Source organism: Xiphophorus couchianus, chromosome 18 (genome assembly GCF_001444195.1).
Source record: "Xiphophorus couchianus chromosome 18, X_couchianus-1.0, whole genome shotgun sequence".
NCBI classification, from domain to species: domain Eukaryota; kingdom Metazoa; phylum Chordata; class Actinopteri; order Cyprinodontiformes; family Poeciliidae; genus Xiphophorus; species Xiphophorus couchianus.
The window spans coordinates 20,021,327-20,043,878 of NC_040245.1; the positions used below are offsets into that span (position 1 = coordinate 20,021,327).

General features: G+C 39.8%; 1 protein-coding gene across 1 annotated transcript in view; it reads left to right on the forward strand.

Moving 5' to 3' along the window:
* The window catches only part of LOC114133393 (BICD family-like cargo adapter 1), a 29,972-nt gene extending 7,943 nt beyond the window's left edge, over positions 1-22,029 (forward strand). The window contains exons 3-10 of the mRNA XM_027999273.1: positions 509-628; positions 1,402-1,548; positions 2,082-2,252; positions 17,422-17,577; positions 18,430-18,507; positions 18,831-18,943; positions 20,121-20,241; positions 21,198-22,029. Coding sequence (XP_027855074.1) covers positions 509-628; positions 1,402-1,548; positions 2,082-2,252; positions 17,422-17,577; positions 18,430-18,507; positions 18,831-18,943; positions 20,121-20,241; positions 21,198-21,437 — 1,146 coding nt within the window. The 3' untranslated portion in view covers positions 21,438-22,029. The remainder of the gene's footprint in view (positions 1-508; positions 629-1,401; positions 1,549-2,081; positions 2,253-17,421; positions 17,578-18,429; positions 18,508-18,830; positions 18,944-20,120; positions 20,242-21,197) is intronic.
* The last annotated feature ends 523 nt before the right edge of the window (positions 22,030-22,552 follow it).

The window sequence follows — 22,552 nt, forward strand, 5'->3', positions numbered from 1 at the left end:
TACTTCCACTATTTCCTCCTGGGAGCAGTCGAGTTTCCCACACAGCTCCTTCAGACTAGCAGCAGCAGCCATTAGCAAACACCTGGTGGAGCTACTCATCAGCTAAGCTCATCATGCAAACTACTTCTCAGTTCAACACTCCTAGAAACGGCTATAAACGGGAAAATGGAGAGTCATTGTTGTGATTGCAGGCTGAAGATGTGCAAAAGAGCAGGAGCTTCTTAAAGAGACAGAGACCAATTTCAAGGCTTTAAATTGTAAAGTCATATTTCTTTTCATGTTTGAAGGTAACATAGTCACTCGATTGTGCTACAAAATGCCACTATGAGCCTGGAAAATGCATAATGCCGGCCCTTTAAAGAGCTGGAGCTGTTTTTTAATGATCTAGTTATTACGTAGTTTGTAAACATAAGTGATACTTATGCTCGCTTTGCTTCTGAATGCTGTAATACTTAAAGGCCACAAGCTTCTGCTCCTTTGTAAGCCTGTCTTGTTTTTCTCTTGCAAGGCGATGGAGGTGGAGAGAGCCATGTCCAGCGAGCTGCAGGCTCTGAAAGAGGAGCTCCAGCAGAAAGGAGGCCACAACCGGCAGCAGGACGAGGAGCTGATCAGCGCCATGAAGGAGCAGGTAAATGCAGACGCTCACACATGATAAAAGCAAGTTCAGTGTTGCACCCCTGCTAATAACACGGTCTGATTATTTTCTACTCACACTGACAGAGTGTCCAGAACAACCTGCCCTATCTTTTAGCGGTTTGTTCCATGTTTTCGGTCAGTAATGTGTTTTCATTTCATGTAGCATGAGCAACAAACAGCAGCTCAGGCAAAACTATTCATAAACACTGAGAATAACGAGGTGAAATAAAAATGATGAGAGTTAAAAGGATGAAGCAAATTAAAAATGGATTCATAAATAAAGGAAATCTGTACAAGACAACTTGCCTGATATCCTGTTTTTATTCTGATTTTCTCCAGCATAAATATAAAATAATTAGGTCAAACTGTCATGTTGGGCTCTTAATGAAGCATTTTTGAATTTAGCATGGATTTATTGTAATCCTTAGACTTACAGAACCAAATTTGTACACAAGTATTCTTAAGATTTGGATAAATGTCTCTAAGCAAGTTGCAGTGACATTCACATTGGAATAATTCAATACGTAATACTCAAGTGGCAACTGTATTTATTATTCATTATAACCATTCTCAAAATGTATTCATAAGCCTTTTTTAAGCCTCCAAAGTCTTCTTTTTTGTTTTTAACATTTCTCTTTAATCCTCACTGCCTTCGTACCGTCTCAGAACAAATTCATGTTTCCGTTTTGCAGTAGATTCAGACGTACAGTTGTTGTAGGAGGATCAGATGGTTAGATAAAAATCTGTTTTGCCATTTTTGTGCAGGTGTTGAGACTCACACAGAAGGAGCAGGAGCTGGAGCGACGCTTGGAGAGTGTCAGTCAAGAAAACGCTGAGCTCAGAGCGAGTTTGGCCTCTTTACAAACACGTTTGGCCCAACACGACCAACTCGACCAGCAGCACAGCCAGCAGGTAAACACACACACACACACACACACACACACACACACACACACACACACACACACACGCTGATGCCTAAACCAATCAGATGCAGCAAGTGCGCCCTTTCTTCTTCAGAGCTATAAAACCGCTCCTGATTGAGTTCATTAGATAAGTAAACAACATTAAACATCACTGTGATGTTGCTGGTGAATGAATAAAAGCCTCAGTGATAATGGGACGCTCTACGCTCTGCCTGGCTGCCTGGGTTTCGATGGGATTGTAGAAAGAATTGCAAAACAATCACCTCATCCCTGCTATTGTAACTTCCACCCACAAGTCCGGATTCCTGACTTGTTCGCTTGGTTTCACGTTTGCTGAGAGCCGGAATCTGGCCCGTCAGGATTTGTCTTCAGATGAATGTTTGCACAGGTCACATGAAAACCATGAACAGCTCTAATAAACAGAATCAGACTCTTCTCCACTTTGCAGCTTTATACTCATATTGTAATTGCAAGTTTTACAAAAAAAAATGATAGAAATAATTGTTCTTTTTTGTTAAGCTTCGTGAAGCATGGCAGGAGGTGGAGGTGGCGCGGGATCGTTCGCAGCAGCTTCAGGCTCAGGTGGAGGAGCTGCAGGAGGAGGTGTCCCTGCAGGACAGCAGGACCCACTTGGATGCCTCCTTGCTATCAGAGCTAGAGGCGGCAGACTGGGGCATCAGCAAAGAACAGGTACAAGAGTTCAACTTTGATAACCATCCTTATGTAACAGAATGACTTGCTAAATCATCTCAGGCGTCTGATTTATGGTGCTACATTAAATCAATGCTTCAATACCTGCTCAGTAAATCGAGAGCGACTGTTCTAATTGGAACAATCCTTTGAAATGACTCCTCTTTTGAATTAAAAGTCTTTCTACTTTATTGTTTTGTTTGCTTTAGAAAGTGGTAATGATCCTAGAAGACAATGAGTTAAAGGCCAATTCAGGCAGAGACCTACTTCTGCATTCTTCTGCATCTATTGACTAATCACTTACTTTTTTTGTGTACAGTGAAAGAGTCTAAATTAGGAAAATTTCATGCATTAGTGTTTATACAGACTTATCTCTCTGCATTAAGGATGTAAAACATCAGGACAAGCCAGGAGTCCTTTTGTTTTATATGTTGTGCTTTTCCTCCAGTTGTGTGAAACACTTTATCTGGACATACATACAGGTGGACTACAAATTGAATATGTTCATGGAAATGAGTGTATTTATGAGTGACTTTTTTGGAGAACACAGATTTAATTGAGATTTCCCTAGTGGGGTCATGAGGGGTGCTGGTGCCTATCTCCAGCTAACTTTTAAGGTGAGAGGCGAGAGAAAACCCTTTCCAGGGGTTCACCCTGGAGGTCGTCAGTCTGTCGCAGGGCAACACAGAGACAGACAGGACAAACACCTTGTGAATTTAAGTCAATAAATACAAAACTTACATTTATGCACATTTATTGACTTAAATTCACAAATTTAGATGTCTACGCATGCATTTTTAATTGACAGTAGTCTTATCTCATACATAACTCCTGGTGTTTCCATAGCAACTAAAACAAACAAGAGCCTGACAGGTCATTTGACATCATCATATCATCTATGTTCTCATTGATGATGTCATAAAGGTTCAAATGATTATTATTATCATTTGGAATACAAGAATTCTCAGTTTGCTTTTCAACGTCGTTGGAGGTACAACACTTTGATAGAGAGACGATTTCGGACAGTGATTTTAGAAACCATTTCAACTGCAATCAAAATGATTTTAACTATCGGTTGGGGCCTTGGGTTTCTTGTCACGAAGGGAGTAGAGAAGTTGCTGGGATATCGGATAAAAGATGAAGACATTTCAGCAGAGAGCTCAACTGATGAAAGTACAAAACACCTTGATTTAGACATTGTCGCCAAAGACAATGTAAGACAAACTGATGTTTCAGCAGAGAGCTCATCTGAAGATGAACGACATAAGTACTTTGGATTCGAAAATTTCTTTGAAGACTGTGTAAAACATCGTCGTGTTTCAGCAGAGAGCTCATCTGAAGATGAAGGATTTGAGTACTCTGGATTTGACATTATTGCCGAAGACAATGTGAAACACAGTGATGCCTCAGCAGAGAGCTCATCTGAAGATGAAGGACTTAAGTACTCTGGATTTGACATTGTCGCCGTAGACAATGTAAAACACAGTGATGCCTCAGCAGAGAGCTCATCTGAAGATGAAGGATTTAAGTACTCTGGATTTGACATTGTCGCAGAAGACAATGTAAAAGTCGATGGAAATTCAGGAGAATTTGAAGAGGATAAGACAGGAAAGTACTTGGGTTTTGAAATTTTTCCTGAAGATCAGAAGGACATTGATGCTTCCTCTAAAGTTGAGGAAGTTGCCATCAATACGCCTTTGACAGTCAACACATCTGAAAACACTGCTGCTTTGGAAAGCGTCTGTCTTCCTGATATCAAAATGGAGCTGGAATTTGAAATCTACTCTGGGGACAGAGAAATGAACATTGATGACACCTCAGAATACTTTGACGATTTTGTTGAACAAATGGCTGTGAAAGAAAGCTGTGACAGCAAGGAAAGTCTGACGAATTTTGAAAAAGTCTTTGAAAATCCATCAACAGAAGAAACCGCTTCAGTTGATGTAAACTCAATGGGTGAAATTAAAAATTACACGGACCACTTTGAGAACCTGGACACTAAAGATATGGATGATTCACCTAAGGAAGTTGACTCTGGAAGCAAAAATGCTGCAACGGATGTGTCACATTTTGATGAAGTGTCTGAGTATTCTTCATCAGAAGAATGGTCTTCAGATGAAGAAAGCTCTATAGATGACATTGAAAATGAACCTGACCATTACGATAGCATTTACGCTAAGGACGTTGATGCTTCCACTAAGGATGAGGAAGTTTGTTCTGGAAGCCCAAATGCAGAGGATATGTGGACAGAGTTTGGAGAAGTGTATAAGTTTTCTTCTTCAGAGGAATCGTCTTCTGAAGAAGAAAACTCAGAAGATGGAACTCAGAATGACACCGATGATTTCGACGCTGTGGATGTAAATATTTACCCAGGAATGTACTTTTGCAAATTCTCCAACTCCTTTTTTAACAGCTGGATGAATGCCACAACACAAAGCACCATGAACTTGACTATTGTCAGAAGGTTTGTGGCTCAGTATCCTGAGGAGATTTCGGAACTTTTTGCAGAGACACCATTGTTTGCAAGGTGTTTCTTTACAGCAATGTACCATCCAGGAAGAGACTTTCCTCCACATGAAATCTTTGCTGTTCAGAATGAACTCGTTGAAACTCTGAAGATTAAGGATGTAAAACATCAGGACAAGCCAGGAGTCCTGTTGTTTTACATGTTGCACTATCTGGCCCAGTGTGGAATCTACACAAACTCTAAGCTGTATACAACTGACCACTGTGAACAATGTCAGAAGTGTTCACGAATTATTCGCAACCTTGGTCCTGTCATTCCTCTGCCAAAGGAACAACAAAATGACACCACATCAACTCTTCTGGAGAATTATTGGAGCAGAATGTCAGAAAGTTGCGACACCTGCAAGTCCAACAAAAAGAGGGATTGCTTTTTTAATGAAACTGATGTGATGACCCTGATTCTGCCATGGCCAGACAGTCCAGACGATATCAGACGACCTGTGATACCTGACCCAGTCCTTGACGTTCCTGTAAAACATGGAACTCAGTTATATCATCTGTCCTCCGTCATTTGCCGGAGACAGGAAACTACTTCTGACACCAGCAGCTTTTATACATATCTGGTGTGTGGAGAACTGGTGTTTAAGGCGGAGGATGAGCGGGTATCACTGGAGAATATCGACTGTGGAGCTGACGTTTGCAGCAACGGGTATATCTACATCTACGAAAAAGCCACAGAAGGACGGGACGAATACAGTGTAGGGCTCAAAGTGACAACTGACCAACAACAAAGATAGTGCTTTAGACATATTTTGGAGGAAGTGGGTGGAACATGGCCCACACAGAGTGGGACATGTCCCTGCCTCCATTATCAAGGAGTCTGGGACATGTCCAAGGATTATTATGGGCAACGCTAGATCAGCTCGACATTCGGGAGGAATTATAATGGGACATTTTTCAGGAATTATAATGGGACAAATGTGGTGGAACGCGAATTTTGCATCATGGATGTACAGCCAACAGGTGTACCTAATAAAGTGGCCGGTGGTTGTACATACTAGTTTGTTGTTGTTGTTGTTGTTTTTGACAGGAAGCAGAGAAGACATGGGCAAAGATAGAGGGAGAGGACATGCAGCAGCAATCTTAACATCAGAAATCAGAGCCCAGACGGTTGCATCAATCATCCCAATCTGTTTGTCTCACTTACAGGTTTCAGCTCATGAAAATATCATAAGGTCATACTATTAGGTTTCAAAAATCTTTCCTCCAGATAGGCTCGCCTCTTAAGGAGAGGCGGGTCTGCTACTTCCTCTGCATCAATACAGGTGGTACATTTCAAGCAAGAACCTGATTAACTCAAAGTGAGGCTGGAATAAGCTCACAGTGAAACTAAAGATGCTGGGTTGTTTCACTGGAATATTTAAATATTGTATATGAAAAGTGCCAGCTTAGATGTGAATGACGTGAGCCGCTTACCAAATAAAAGACTTCACACTGTTTTCGGTTAGGAAACATTTTAAGGGTTAGAATATTTGCTCTTAACACAGGTGACTGTCGCTGGATCCTGCATCCTCCTTCATCAAAACCAAAAATAACTCAGTTTATGTAATACCCACTCTAAACTCAGCAGATGGTCCTTGCTGCAAGCTGATGCTTATGATATATTCCCTGATAGAAATACTTTTAGATGCATCAGTCAAATACAAACCTTTGCATCTTATTTCCATCAGCTCCCAGAAAAGAATAAGACATGTGGCACTGTGTCTTATTCTTTTTGTTTTGTTATGGTGTCGAGAGATGCAAATACTTTGTGTTTTGCAGAAGGGGTTGAATAAAGGCTGTCATTCACTCCTCTGTTCTTCCTGTTTCAGAGTTATTACTTTTTGCTCACATTTTAACATCCATCCTTCGATGATCTTACATGTTTATCCCTGTTGGGGTCATGAGGGGTGCTGGTCCCTATCTCCAGCGGTCAATGGGCGAGAGGTGGGGTTCACCGTGGACAGGTCACCAGTCTGTCTCAGGGCAACACAGAGACAGACAGGATAAACAACTATGCACACACACACTCACACCTAAGGAGAACTTAGAGAGACAAGTCAGCCTGACAGGCAACCAAGCAGCTACTAACTGCTCAACACATTTAAATATATTGACTTTATAGACAGACTGAACTTCAACGATTTAGTTATTAAAATAATAAACTGCATCTCTAACTACATCACTGTCAACAGTGTTCATAATTTAATGTGAAAAGAAACAATTAATTTCAACACATAAAACAGTGGCTGAATAAAAACAGTTTTACCAGTCATTGGAAGTGGAAATATTCATTTCATAGGCATGGAAGTGGCACAGGCTATGATGCAGCGTGTTGCAACACTGAATGATGCACCAGCATCTGGTCAGCAGCTTTGAATCAATGACAAAATATAATAGCTGCTGAAGAAAAACAGCTTCTGCCTTTGTGTTTTGTTAATGTCTGTGTGATGTGGCCAGCTCATCTTCTCTTGATCCTTAAGAAGATGTTTTCTCCTCCCTTTAGTCTCTTACACTGAGCTGCTTCCTCTTCCTGATGCTGAGCTGCAGATTGTGCAACACCAAGCATCTTGTCTGTAGAACTTGATACTTTGTGCTTTTCCTCCAGTTGTGTGAAACACTTTATCTGGACATACATACAGGTGGACTACAAATTGAATAAGTTCATGGAAATGAACATATTTATGAGTGACTTTTTTGGAGAACACAGATTTAATTGAGATTTCCCTAGTGGGGTCATGAGGGGTGCTGGTGCCTATCTCCAGCTAACTTTTAAGGTGAGAGGCGAGAGAAAACCCTTTCCAGGGGTTCACCCTGGAGGTCGTCAGTCTGTCGCAGGGCAACACAGAGACAGACAGGACAAACACATTGTGAATTTAAGTCAATAAATACAAATCTTAAATTTATGCATTTATTGACTTAAATTCACAAATTTAGATGTCTATGCATGCATTTTTAATTGACAGTAGTCTTATCTCATACATAACTCCTGGTGTTTCCATAGCAACTAAAACAAACAAGAGCCTGACAGGTCATTTGATATCATCATATTATCTATGTTCTCATCGATGATGTCATAAAGGTTCAAATGATTATTATTATCATTTGGAATACAAGAATTCTCAGTTTGCTTTTCAACGTCGTTGGAGGTACAACACTTTGATAGAGAGACGATTTCGGACAGTGATTTTAGAAACCATTTCAACTGCAATCAAAATGATTTTAACTATCGGTTGGGGCCTTGGGTTTCTTGTCACGAAGGGAGTAGAGAAGTTGCTGGGATATCGGATAAAAGATGAAGACATTTCAGCAGAGAGCTCAACTGATGAAAGTACAAAACACCTTGATTTAGACATTGTCGCCAAAGACAATGTAAGACAAACTGATGTTTCAGCAGAGAGCTCATCTGAAGATGAACGACATAAGTACTTTGGATTCGAAGATTTCTTTGAAGACTGTGTAAAACACCGTCGTGTTTCAGCAGAGAGCTCATCTGAAGATGAAGGATTTGAGTACTCTGGATTTGACATTATTGCCGAAGACAATGTGAAACACAGTGATGCCTCAGCAGAGAGCTCATCTGAAGATGAAGGACTTAAGTACTCTGGATTTGACATTGTCGCCGTAGACAATGTAAAACACAGTGATGCCTCAGCAGAGAGCTCATCTGAAGATGAAGGATTTAAGTACTCTGGATTTGACATTGTCGCAGAAGACAATGTAAAAGTCGATGGAATTTCAGGAGAATTTGAAGAGGATAAGACAGGAAAGTACTTGGGTTTTGAAATTTTTCCTGAAGATCAGAAGGACATTGATGCTTCCTCTAAAGTTGAGGAAGTTGCCATCAATACGCCTTTGACAGTCAACACATCTGAAAACACTGCTGCTTTGGAAAGCGTCTGTCTTCCTGATATCAAAATGGAGCTGGAATTTGAAATCTACTCTGGGGACAGAGAAATGAACATTGATGACACCTCAGAATACTTTGACGATTTTGTTGAACAAATGGCTGTGAAAGAAAGCTGTGACAGCAAGGAAAGTCTGACGAATTTTGAAAAAGTCTTTGAAAATCCATCAACAGAAGAAACCGCTTCAGTTGATGTAAACTCAATGGGTGAAATTAAAAATTACACGGACCACTTTGAGAACCTGGACACTAAAGATATGGATGATTCACCTAAGGAAGTTGACTCTGGAAGCAAAAATGCTGCAACGGATGTGTCACATTTTGATGAAGTGTCTGAGTATTCTTCATCAGAAGAATGGTCTTCAGATGAAGAAAGCTCTATAGATGACATTGAAAATGAACCTGACCATTACGATAGCATTTACGCTAAGGACGTTGATGCTTCCACTAAGGATGAGGAAGTTTGTTCTGGAAGCCCAAATGCAGAGGATATGTGGACAGAGTTTGGAGAAGTGTATAAGTTTTCTTCTTCAGAGGAATCGTCTTCTGAAGAAGAAAACTCAGAAGATGGAACTCAGAATGACACCGATGATTTCGACGCTGTGGATGTAAATATTTACCCAGGAATGTACTTTTGCAAATTCTCCAACTCCTTTTTTAACAGCTGGATGAATGCCACAACACAAAGCACCATGAACTTGACTATTGTCAGAAGGTTTGTGGCTCAGTATCCTGAGGAGATTTCGGAACTTTTTGCAGAGACACCATTGTTTGCAAGGTGTTTCTTTACAGCAATGTACCATCCAGGAAGAGACTTTCCTCCACATGAGATCTTTGCTGTTCAGAATGAACTCGTTGAAACTCTGAAGATTAAGGATGTAAAACATCAGGACAAGCCAGGAGTCCTGTTGTTTTACATGTTGCACTATCTGGCCCAGTGTGGAATCTACACAAACTCTAAGCTGTATACAACTGACCACTGTGAACAATGTCAGAAGTGTTCACGAATTATTCGCAACCTTGGTCCTGTCATTCCTCTGCCAAAGGAACAACAAAATGACACCACATCAACTCTTCTGGAGAATTATTGGAGCAGAATGTCAGAAAGTTGCGACACCTGCAAGTCCAACAAAAAGAGGGATTGCTTTTTTAATGAAACTGATGTGATGACCCTGATTCTGCCATGGCCAGACAGTCCAGACGATATCAGACGACCTGTGATACCTGACCCAGTCCTTGACGTTCCTGTAAAACATGGAACTCAGTTATATCATCTGTCCTCCGTCATTTGCCGGAGACAGGAAACTACTTCTGACACCAGCAGCTTTTATACATATCTGGTGTGTGGAGAACTGGTGTTTAAGGCGGAGGATGAGCGGGTATCACTGGAGAATATCGACTGTGGAGCTGACGTTTGCAGCAACGGGTATATCTACATCTACGAAAAAGCCACAGAAGGACGGGACGAATACAGTGTAGGGCTCAAAGTGACAACTGACCAACAACAAAGATAGTGCTTTAGACATATTTTGGAGGAAGTGGGTGGAACATGGCCCACACAGAGTGGGACATGTCCCTGCCTCCATTATCAAGGAGTCTGGGACATGTCCAAGGATTATTATGGGCAACGCTAGATCAGCTCGACATTCGGGAGGAATTATAATGGGACATTTTTCAGGAATTATAATGGGACAAATGTGGTGGAACGCGAATTTTGCATCATGGATGTACAGCCAACAGGTGTACCTAATAAAGTGGCCGGTGGTTGTACATACTAGTTTGTTGTTGTTGTTGTTGTTTTTGACAGGAAGCAGAGAAGACATGGGCAAAGATAGAGGGAGAGGACATGCAGCAGCAATCTTAACATCAGAAATCAGAGCCCAGACGGTTGCATCAATCATCCCAATCTGTTTGTCTCACTTACAGGTTTCAGCTCATGAAAATATCATAAGGTCATACTATTAGGTTTCAAAAATCTTTCCTCCAGATAGGCTCGCCTCTTAAGGAGAGGCGGGTCTGCTACTTCCTCTGCATCAATACAGGTGGTACATTTCAAGCAAGAACCTGATTAACTCAAAGTGAGGCTGGAATAAGCTCACAGTGAAACTAAAGATGCTGGGTTGTTTCACTGGAATATTTAAATATTGTATATGAAAAGTGCCAGCTTAGATGTGAATGACGTGAGCCGCTTACCAAATAAAAGACTTCACACTGTTTTCGGTTAGGAAACATTTTAAGGGTTAGAATATTTGCTCTTAACACAGGTGACTGTCGCTGGATCCTGCATCCTCCTTCATCAAAACCAAAAATAACTCAGTTTATGTAATACCCACTCTAAACTCAGCAGATGGTCCTTGCTGCAAGCTGATGCTTATGATATATTCCCTGATAGAAATACTTTTAGATGCATCAGTCAAATACAAACCTTTGCATCTTATTTCCATCAGCTCCCAGAAAAGAATAAGACATGTGGCACTGTGTCTTATTCTTTTTGTTTTGTTATGGTGTCGAGAGATGCAAATACTTTGTGTTTTGCAGAAGGGGTTGAATAAAGGCTGTCATTCACTCCTCTGTTCTTCCTGTTTCAGAGTTATTACTTTTTGCTCACATTTTAACATCCATCCTTCGATGATCTTACATGTTTATCCCTGTTGGGGTCATGAGGGGTGCTGGTCCCTATCTCCAGCGGTCAATGGGCGAGAGGTGGGGTTCACCGTGGACAGGTCACCAGTCTGTCTCAGGGCAACACAGAGACAGACAGGATAAACAACTATGCACACACACACTCACACCTAAGGAGAACTTAGAGAGACAAGTCAGCCTGACAGGCAACCAAGCAGCTACTAACTGCTCAACACATTTAAATATATTGACTTTATAGACAGACTGAACTTCAACGATTTAGTTATTAAAATAATAAACTGCATCTCTAACTACATCACTGTCAACAGTGTTCATAATTTAATGTGAAAAGAAACAATTAATTTCAACACATAAAACAGTGGCTGAATAAAAACAGTTTTACCAGTCATTGGAAGTGGAAATATTCATTTCATAGGCATGGAAGTGGCACAGGCTATGATGCAGCGTGTTGCAACACTGAATGATGCACCAGCATCTGGTCAGCAGCTTTGAATCAATGACAAAATATAATAGCTGCTGAAGAAAAACAGCTTCTGCCTTTGTGTTTTGTTAATGTTTGTGTGATGTGGCCAGCTCATCTTCTCTTGATCCTTAAGAAGATGTTTTCTCCTCCCTTTAGTCTCTTACACTGAGCTGCTTCCTCTTCCTGATGCTGAGCTGCAGATTGTGCAACACCAAGCATCTTGTCTGTAGAACTTGATACTTTGTGCTTTTCCTCCAGTTGTGTGAAACACTTTATCTGGACATACATACAGGTGGACTACAAATTGAATAAGTTCATGGAAATGAGCATATTTATGAGTGACTTTTTTGGAGAACACAGATTTAATTGAGATTTCCCTAGTGGGGTCATGAGGGGTGCTGGTGCCTATCTCCAGCTAACTTTTAAGGTGAGAGGCGAGAGAAAACCCTTTCCAGGGGTTCACCCTGGAGGTCGTCAGTCTGTCGCAGGGCAACACAGAGACAGACAGGACAAACACATTGTGAATTTAAGTCAATAAATACAAATCTTAAATTTATGCATTTATTGACTTAAATTCACAAATTTAGATGTCTATGCATGCATTTTTAATTGACAGTAGTCTTATCTCATACATAACTCCTGGTGTTTCCATAGCAACTAAAACAAACAAGAGCCTGACAGGTCATTTGATATCATCATATTATCTATGTTCTCATTGATGATGTCATAAAGGTTCAAATGATTATTATTATCATTTGGAATACAAGAATTCTCAGTTTGCTTTTCAACGTCGTTGGAGGTACAACACTTTGATAGAGAGACGATTTCGGACAGTGATTTTAGAAACCATTTCAACTGCAATCAAAATGATTTTAACTATCGGTTGGGGCCTTGGGTTTCTTGTCACGAAGGGAGTAGAGAAGTTGCTGGGATATCGGATAAAAGATGAAGACATTTCAGCAGAGAGCTCAACTGATGAAAGTACAAAACACCTTGATTTAGACATTGTCGCCAAAGACAATGTAAGACAAACTGATGTTTCAGCAGAGAGCTCATCTGAAGATGAACGACATAAGTACTTTGGATTCGAAGATTTCTTTGAAGACTGTGTAAAACACCGTCGTGTTTCAGCAGAGAGCTCATCTGAAGATGAAGGATTTGAGTACTCTGGATTTGACATTATTGCCGAAGACAATGTGAAACACAGTGATGCCTCAGCAGAGAGCTCATCTGAAGATGAAGGATTTGAGTACTCTGGATTTGACATTATTGCCGAAGACAATGTGAAACACAGTGATGCCTCAGCAGAGAGCTCATCTGAAGATGAAGGACTTAAGTACTCTGGATTTGACATTGTCGCCGTAGACAATGTAAAACACAGTGATGCCTCAGCAGAGAGCTCATCTGAAGATGAAGGATTTAAGTACTCTGGATTTGACATTGTCGCAGAAGACAATGTAAAAGTCGATGGAATTTCAGGAGAATTTGAAGAGGATAAGACAGGAAAGTACTTGGGTTTTGAAATTTTTCCTGAAGATCAGAAGGACATTGATGCTTCCTCTAAAGTTGAGGAAGTTGCCATCAATACGCCTTTGACAGTCAACACATCTGAAAACACTGCTGCTTTGGAAAGCGTCTGTCTTCCTGATATCAAAATGGAGCTGGAATTTGAAATCTACTCTGGGGACAGAGAAATGAACATTGATGACACCTCAGAATACTTTGACGATTTTGTTGAACAAATGGCTGTGAAAGAAAGCTGTGACAGCAAGGAAAGTCTGACGAATTTTGAAAAAGTCTTTGAAAATCCATCAACAGAAGAAACCGCTTCAGTTGATGTAAACTCAATGGGTGAAATTAAAAATTACACGGACCACTTTGAGAACCTGGACACTAAAGATATGGATGATTCACCTAAGGAAGTTGACTCTGGAAGCAAAAATGCTGCAACGGATGTGTCACATTTTGATGAAGTGTCTGAGTATTCTTCATCAGAAGAATGGTCTTCAGATGAAGAAAGCTCTATAGATGACATTGAAAATGAACCTGACCATTACGATAGCATTTACGCTAAGGACGTTGATGCTTCCACTAAGGATGAGGAAGTTTGTTCTGGAAGCCCAAATGCAGAGGATATGTGGACAGAGTTTGGAGAAGTGTATAAGTTTTCTTCTTCAGAGGAATCGTCTTCTGAAGAAGAAAACTCAGAAGATGGAACTCAGAATGACACCGATGATTTCGACGCTGTGGATGTAAATATTTACCCAGGAATGTACTTTTGCAAATTCTCCAACTCCTTTTTTAACAGCTGGATGAATGCCACAACACAAAGCACCATGAACTTGACTATTGTCAGAAGGTTTGTGGCTCAGTATCCTGAGGAGATTTCGGAACTTTTTGCAGAGACACCATTGTTTGCAAGGTGTTTCTTTACAGCAATGTACCATCCAGGAAGAGACTTTCCTCCACATGAAATCTTTGCTGTTCAGAATGAACTCGTTGAAACTCTGAAGATTAAGGATGTAAAACATCAGGACAAGCCAGGAGTCCTGTTGTTTTACATGTTGCACTATCTGGCCCAGTGTGGAATCTACACAAACTCTAAGCTGTATACAACTGACCACTGTGAACAATGTCAGAAGTGTTCACGAATTATTCGCAACCTTGGTCCTGTCATTCCTCTGCCAAAGGAACAACAAAATGACACCACATCAACTCTTCTGGAGAATTATTGGAGCAGAATGTCAGAAAGTTGCGACACCTGCAAGTCCAACAAAAAGAGGGATTGCTTTTTTAATGAAACTGATGTGATGACCCTGATTCTGCCATGGCCAGACAGTCCAGACGATATCAGACGACCTGTGATACCTGACCCAGTCCTTGACGTTCCTGTAAAACATGGAACTCAGTTATATCATCTGTCCTCCGTCATTTGCCGGAGACAGGAAACTACTTCTGACACCAGCAGCTTTTATACATATCTGGTGTGTGGAGAACTGGTGTTTAAGGCGGAGGATGAGCGGGTATCACTGGAGAATATCGACTGTGGAGCTGACGTTTGCAGCAACGGGTATATCTACATCTACGAAAAAGCCACAGAAGGACGGGACGAATACAGTGTAGGGCTCAAAGTGACAACTGACCAACAACAAAGATAGTGCTTTAGACATATTTTGGAGGAAGTGGGTGGAACATGGCCCACACAGAGTGGGACATGTCCCTGCCTCCATTATCAAGGAGTCTGGGACATGTCCAAGGATTATTATGGGCAACACTAGATCAGCTCGACATTTAGGAGGAATTATAATGGGACATTTTTCAGGAATTATAATGGGACATTTGGGAGGATTTAATATGGGACATTTGGGAGGAACTATAATGGGACATTTGGGAGAATTTTATTTGGGACATTTGGGAGGAATTATAATGGGACATTTGGGAGGATTTTCCCCAAATTTCCCATTATAATTCCTCCCAAATGTCCCATATTAATTCCTTTCAGAGGATTTAATATGGGACTTTTGGGAGGAATTATAATGGGACATTTTTGAATAATTATAATGGGACATTTGGGAAGAAATAATATGCAACATTTGGGAGGAATTAATATTGGACATTTGGGAGGATTTTTCATAAATTTCCCATTATAAGTAATTCCAAATGTCCCATATTAATTCCTTTCGGGGGATTTAATATGGGACATATGGGAGGAATTATAATGGGGCATTTGGGAAGAAATAATATGTGATATTGGGGAGGAATTGTAATGGGACATTTGGGAGAATTTCCCAAATGTCCCATTATAATTCCTCCCGAATGTCCCATATTAATTCCTTTGGGAGAATTTAATATGGGACATTTTTGAAGAATTATAATGGGACATTTGGGAAGAAATAATATGTGATATTTGGGAGGAATTGTAATGGGATAATTGGGAAGAATTATAATGGGACATTTGGGGGGAATTTCCCAAATGTCCCATTATAATTCCTCCCAAATATCCCATATTAATTCCTTTGGGAATTCGTTTAATAACTTTGTAATTCATGTTTGTCTTTCATTGATTCATGGATGACTTTGGTCAAATTCTGTTGTTTTCAAAGCCAATTGGAACAACACACAAAAGTGCTAAATGAGACATTCTGAATGACTGGAAATCCAAAATGATTAAAAATAAATACATTTTACACCAGCTTGCAACTTTGGTCATCAACCTAAAGAAATTGGGTTTATGTTGGCCACACATTTTATTTCTGGAACAAAATGTAAGTATTTTTATTTAAGTTTTATTAGAACTTCATTAAAATAGAAGTTTTCTCTTTAAATAATTAAAGAAACAGTAATAGTGGTTGTAATTTAGATTTATTTGGGATATTTTTTTAGTAGCATTTTTTTAATCCCTTTACAAGTCTCTTTTTGAAAATAAAAATCTAAACTATAAAGCACACTTGAAGATTTTGCTAAAACGCTCACATGCAAAACAGAAATAGAAGCTCCTTCTGATAAAAATCTCAGTTTGTTTGAAAGTTATTTATGCTATTTGTTAACTTATAAGAGCCTTGAGACACATTTTACTTTCCCAGAAAGAAACAAAAGCCCTTTTCTTAGAAGTCATGAAGCTTCTCTTTAAAAATTACACTAAACACAATCGTGCTCAACAGTAAGACAATAATCTTTGGCAAATATTGACTGACAAAGATGCCAGCGTCTTGTTTGGGCTGAACACGCTCTATCTGCATCACTTGTTTCTATAGTATTCCTGCCCGCAGTGTTTCGCTGATGGTGTGTTTTGAGCAAAAACTTTGCAAACGTAATACTCGGAATATTAATGTCTTTCCTGAAAGTCCTGTGCAGGAAGATCACGCAGAAACCCGGTCGACACGGGAGATTTCAGGAAATCAACACAGAGTGAAAAACACAGTCCCTCTTTTCCCTCAGAAAGGAGTAAGATGACAAGTTCTACATGACAGTGTGACTTGTATCTGACACAGTCAAAATGTCTTTGTGCGGAGAGATTGAAAATAAAAGTGAATGAGGTCGATGAGTCTTCACACTCAGGATGTTAAAACATCATTACTACAGGAAGATCTAATACGTTCCTGGGTTTGTGCGTCATTCGCTTTGCTTCTCGTTTGTCCTGGCTGCATTGTGGGAATATTTCCATTATTATTATTTTTTTTCTTCAGCTACCATATCACAAACATTTTAAAGAATCGGTCCATTTCTGGTCAAGCTTATGACCTGAGGTGGTAAATGAAACATTTTATTGTTTGAGCAATGTCTCGTTTTCTAAAATGTTACCTGATATTCGAATTATAAAATTTATCCCAGTCACCTGACATCAGTTCAGGTAAAAATAGAAATGAGCTGATTCCACTCAACTCCTGCTTTGTAAATACCAGATGTCACTCAGTCACTCGAGTCATGAGACTACGCTGTTGCAGACGGAAAGGAAACAGAACAAAGGATTTTTTTTGTTGTTGACCTGCTTTGACTTCCATTAAGCCATCCTTGATGTGTTTCATTTTGAAAACCACAAATATGTTAGCCTTCCCAGAAGCTGGGCCAGGTTCCTTAACCGATTTTAATTATGCTAACTCTTTTTAGTGAGGATAGATTAACGTGTTTCTGTCCTTGCCTCCTTTTATTAGATAACTGAAGAAATGGGCTCCGTCCTCCAGTTACTCCGCCCTCTGACCTGGGGTCTCAGCAGCTCAGAGGTCACGGATCAGCAGGACGACCTGCAGGCCTTGATGCACCGACTGAAGGGAGCGGCCCAATCTCTGTCACACGCATCCAGTTCCCAGGTGAGGGCCAGGACAGGAAAATGGGAACAAAAGGCTGCATTGTTGGTTCAAATCTAAAAAGGACGAGATGAGTTCACTTTAAAAAAAAAAAAAGTTGTCTCAACTTTCATTAGTAAAGAGTCACTGTACACGGATATGTATCAGATAAAGAATGATCCAGTAAATCACGTGAGCTGCACTTTATGGGTAAGCATGCTTTACCTGAAAGTCAGGTTTGTATTTTTATATCTTATGTTCAGTTCTAGAGAAGCATACACAATACCTCATTATGATAATATATAAATCTGCTGAGGTGAAACGTTTACCTTCACTCTTTCATTAGAGGTAAGAGATGCATGCAGAACAAAGAAAAGTAAAAAGCGCGTCCTTAGCCATCCTGTTTATTTAGTCTTTCTTATTTACACGCGGCTATTTAAGCTGCCCTTTTGCGTCAAAAAGAAAAAAGAAAATTATGGCGGAACAGTTTACGTTTTCTGGAGAAGAATAAAATTACGTCAGTTTCCATCAATGTCTTTATCCAGAAAATATTTCAAGTTTTCTCTTTAGATTTATTTTGTTAAAAGGGATATATAAATAAACTTCTCATGTTTATTGGTTATTAAAAACAGCTGAACACGTATAATCACTGTTCACCTCTGATTTGTCCCAGTTGATATTTTACAGAGTTTCTTTTTACTGCTATCATGCATCGTCAATCTGTGTCTCACTGCATTTGTACTGTAATTAAATAACCAGCCGCACCTCCTCCACCTTTAGAGTATCGTTCCAAGAAGGCAGAAGCCACAGAAACCCCTTCTGTTGCACATGCGTGGCTGACACCTGATCTCTCTGTTACTGTCTGTTTCTGTCTAGAAGGTGAATCTGGCCTTTGTTGGCGGGATGGCCGATCACTGTGGGAATCTGAGCACAGCGCAGGAGCTGAGGGATCAGGTAACCAGTGATGAAAAGAATTCGGGTCATTGCCTGTGGCGTCCTATTGTATCAAAACTGGGCTGCAGCACAGACTTTAAATCTTCTCTCTTACTATCATCCCAAAGTAGCTGACTTAACTCATACAAACTTAATATAACAGTATGGATACAGGTGTAGTCATCTTTTGGCTACTTTGTTTAATGCTGCCTTTAAAATCTTCATTTTATTTACAAGTGAAAACAATCTTTCGTAACACATCCCTAATCTTAATTTCGGGGTAAGCTTCCCTTGGGATAACGTGATTTTGTTTAGTTTTTTGTTATTTTGTCTTCTTGTTGCAGAACATCCAGCTGCAGCAGGAGAATGCCGAGTTGCTGCAGAAGCTGCAGAGCATGCAGGATCAAAAGGACTTCGTCCACCAGGCCGTCAGAGACCGGGATGAAGCTATCGCCAAGTACATAACTCATAATTGTTAAAGTATTCATATTCAAATAGTTTACAGTTTACATAAAGTGCTTTGCAAAGATATCAGTAGTTGCTAAACCTTTTCGCAATTTGCCACGTTACAACCACAAATTGGAATATAATTTATTGGGATTTTGCATTTTGGAGTACTGAGAAAAGGGTACAAGCTTATTTGAAAAAATAATACCTAAAACATATTGAGATTCATTTCCCCCTTTGCTTAGGGGGGAAAGAAAGGGGGGACTTGGCTTAGAGCCCCATAAATAAAATCTGATGCAATAAACTGCATTAATAAGTTGCCTAATTGGTAATAAAGTCCATTTGTGCACAAATCTCTTCTCGGTATGAATCAAGGTGTTGGCAAAGGTTTACAGGTTTGTTGGAGAACATTAGCTTACAAACATTAGCATCAGGAAGACTAAGAAACACAGCAGACAGGTCAGGGAAAAGCAGCCTCTTGTAACCCTGGAGCAACTGCAACAATTGAAAGCTCAGATGGGAGAATCTGTTGACAGAACAACTATTAGACTATTAGTCATGTAATTGTAAAAAAGAGTGTCAAAAAAGTAAGCCATTGCTGAAAGAAAGCTAAAAGACGTCCTGTTTGCAGTTTACAAACACATGAATGCTCTGTACAGAGACAAAAAGTTTACTTTTTGGCCTACATCCAGAGTGCTTGTGTGTGTGGCAGAAACCTATCACCCATAAACACACCATGCCTATTGTGTGACATGGTGGTGGCAGTATCATGCTGTGGGGGTCCTTTTCATCAGAAGGGACAGAAAAGTTGGTCAGAGTTATGTAAAGAAGAATAAAGCTTATAAAGCAGCCCTGGAAGGAAAGCTGATTGAAGCTGCCAGAGACTGTAGGCTGAGGTAGTCTTGACCCGGCACACTCCTCGCATTTATCTGCTCATAAGAAACAATGCAACCTTATTTCTCCACCCCACAATTATTCACAACTTTAAGTTTGTCTATTAAATAAAATCTAAATCCAATACATTGAAGTTTGTAATGTGACGATGTGAAAAAATGGATGAATACACTTGCAAGGCAAAGATAAATGATGGATGTAGTTCATGTTTGCTGTAGCTATTCTTACAGCTGTTACGTTGTGGCAAATCTGATCCTCATTTATTAGAAGCATTTTGTTTTATCTCTCAACAGGAAAAACCTGATGGAGGCTGAATTGGTGAGAAGCAAAAACGACATGATGTGTTTGAACAACCAGTTATTAGACGCTATCCAACGTAAGCTGGAGCTGTCCCAGGAGCTGGAGGCCTGGCAGGTCAGCTTATTTTCTTAGTTTTGACTCTTTCTAATGTCAGCTCAGCTCCAACAAAATATGTTTTAATATCTGCTGTACTGTCGAAGCAACAACTTGTATTTGGAAGTCTGCAATATTTGACAACCAGGAATGTCCACGTGTCCCCACTGGGGCACAAGGGACAGACATTTGTGTCCCAACAGTTTTGGGGGACATGAGCAGCAGGAGTCCATGAGTCGCCAAGCCAAGCCGAGCCACTGCTGCCCTGTCTGAGCGTCTTGATAACATCGATACTAAAACGCTGATTTTATTTTCTGTGATTTAGATTCATTATTCGGTCTAAAAGACTAATTTATAGTAATTCACATGTTTTATATCAGTTACAAACGCAAACATGAAAGTAACTTTTGAAATGGTGACTTTCTGCAAGTTGAAGCTTATTGGTTCAAACGTAAAACGTTTTTTTTTTTTGGGGGGGGGATCAAAAATGTTCACAAAATGATCAAAAACCTTTAAAATGGATTTCCAATTTTCACATCTGAGGAAATTAGCAAGGGAAATTGAAAGTGTATGTGTACGTCATTTAATTACTTGATATTTTTAAATTAAAACTTCCAAAAAAGACATTAATAAACACTCTGTTAATTAACATGGGGGTCTACATTTACCATTTACCATTGAAACCAGGTCTTTTGCTCAGAGGGTCCTTTCACTGGAAAAAAATGGCCGACTCCTAAAAAACTAGGTTCCTTTCTGTCATCAAACTTTACACTTGACAAAGTGCAGTCAGGAAAGCAGCACTCAGCAACATTAGTTGCTCATACCTGACACTGCAAATAGTCTTTAAGATGATAAAGGTCTAAAAGAGCGCTGAGATCCTTCTAATGACAGATAAGAAAATTAAATGAGAGAGTCTCAATTTATCGCAGTTTGTGAATTCTGTCCTGCTCACCCGCTCTTTCCTTCCTTTGCCTCAGGACGACATCCAGATCGTCATCAACCAGCAGCTGAAGTCGCAGCAGCAGACGGAGCAGCCGCAGAAGAAGCCCACCTCCAACGGCCTGCCGTTCTTCCGACGACCCAGCAGAACGGCCTCCACCTGGACGCGCCAGCTCTCCCCTTCCTCCTCGTGGAGTTCAGACAGTAATGCGGACAAAGTGCAGGCCCCCTGGAGAGAATGGCTAAGACTGGGGAAAGGGGCACAATACGGAAAATAATGTCCTACACAGCCCCACGGACCGCTGGTTGAGGGAACATGAAGCAACGAGATCAGGGAATGTCACAAGTGAAGACGAGGGAGCCATGAAGTCGGCTCTGAGAGATGAAGGACACAAACAAACACTTTATCGATGGACATTTGTAGCACAACACATTTCAGTGAAGGCTCAGCCATCTTCAGATCTAAGCTGTGACAACGTGGAAACACCTGCGTTCTCATAAAACTGGCTAACAAACATTTTGTTTATTATATAAAACTGTATAATAATTACACAACGCTTGTAATTCAATGGAAAGTTTTTGTTTAGGTTTATTTAACTTGACGATCAAACACTTAATTTTCAGCTACACTGAATTTATTTCCTCTAAGTTGGATGTAAAAGTTTATGTTCTTTGAAGGTTGTGTTAAACAGTTACTTCTCAGTTTCTTCTGAGATGTACAGTAATGTATTTTTTTAAATATAATTTTCACTTTGTTTTTTATTAAAAAAGTTATTTTTTTTATGTTTACTTGAAATGTGTTATGCTGCAGACATGTCTGACTGTTCAGTTTTGAAGTCGCTCAGTCATAAACTGTGTTGTTTTCCTAAACTTTCTGGCTTTGTTTTTCGCGCATTTTACATTTCAGAGTTTCGTAGCATATTAAGAAAAAGCCTTTTTTTTTTTTTTTATTATAACATTTTTAAAAAAGAACAATTGGTCAGCTGACCTTCCATTCAAACAAAATAGGTCAAAGGTGACATTATTCTGGTTGGGAATTGTTCTGGTTCTACTTTAATTTAGTTTTGCAAAAAATAGTTCTGGGAAAAATATTAAAAACTCTCATTACAGGCATAATGTCTGTAATGAGACTTTATTAGTATGCACACATACAAAGTCTGGGCTTTTAATTATTTAATTCAATCCTTCATTTTTAGCATACAGCATAAATGTTGTTTTTTTTTTTTTTATAAAAGCTTGGTTCACAAAATTGTGACTTTCCAATTTTCCACAAATTGTGTATATAGGCTTCCTGCCTCCAGAGGGAAAGAAACCTCAGATCATGTAGAAGTGTAAAAATGTCCTCATTTGACCACTTACAGAATTGAAGAAGTTGATTTAAACTGGTTAGTTT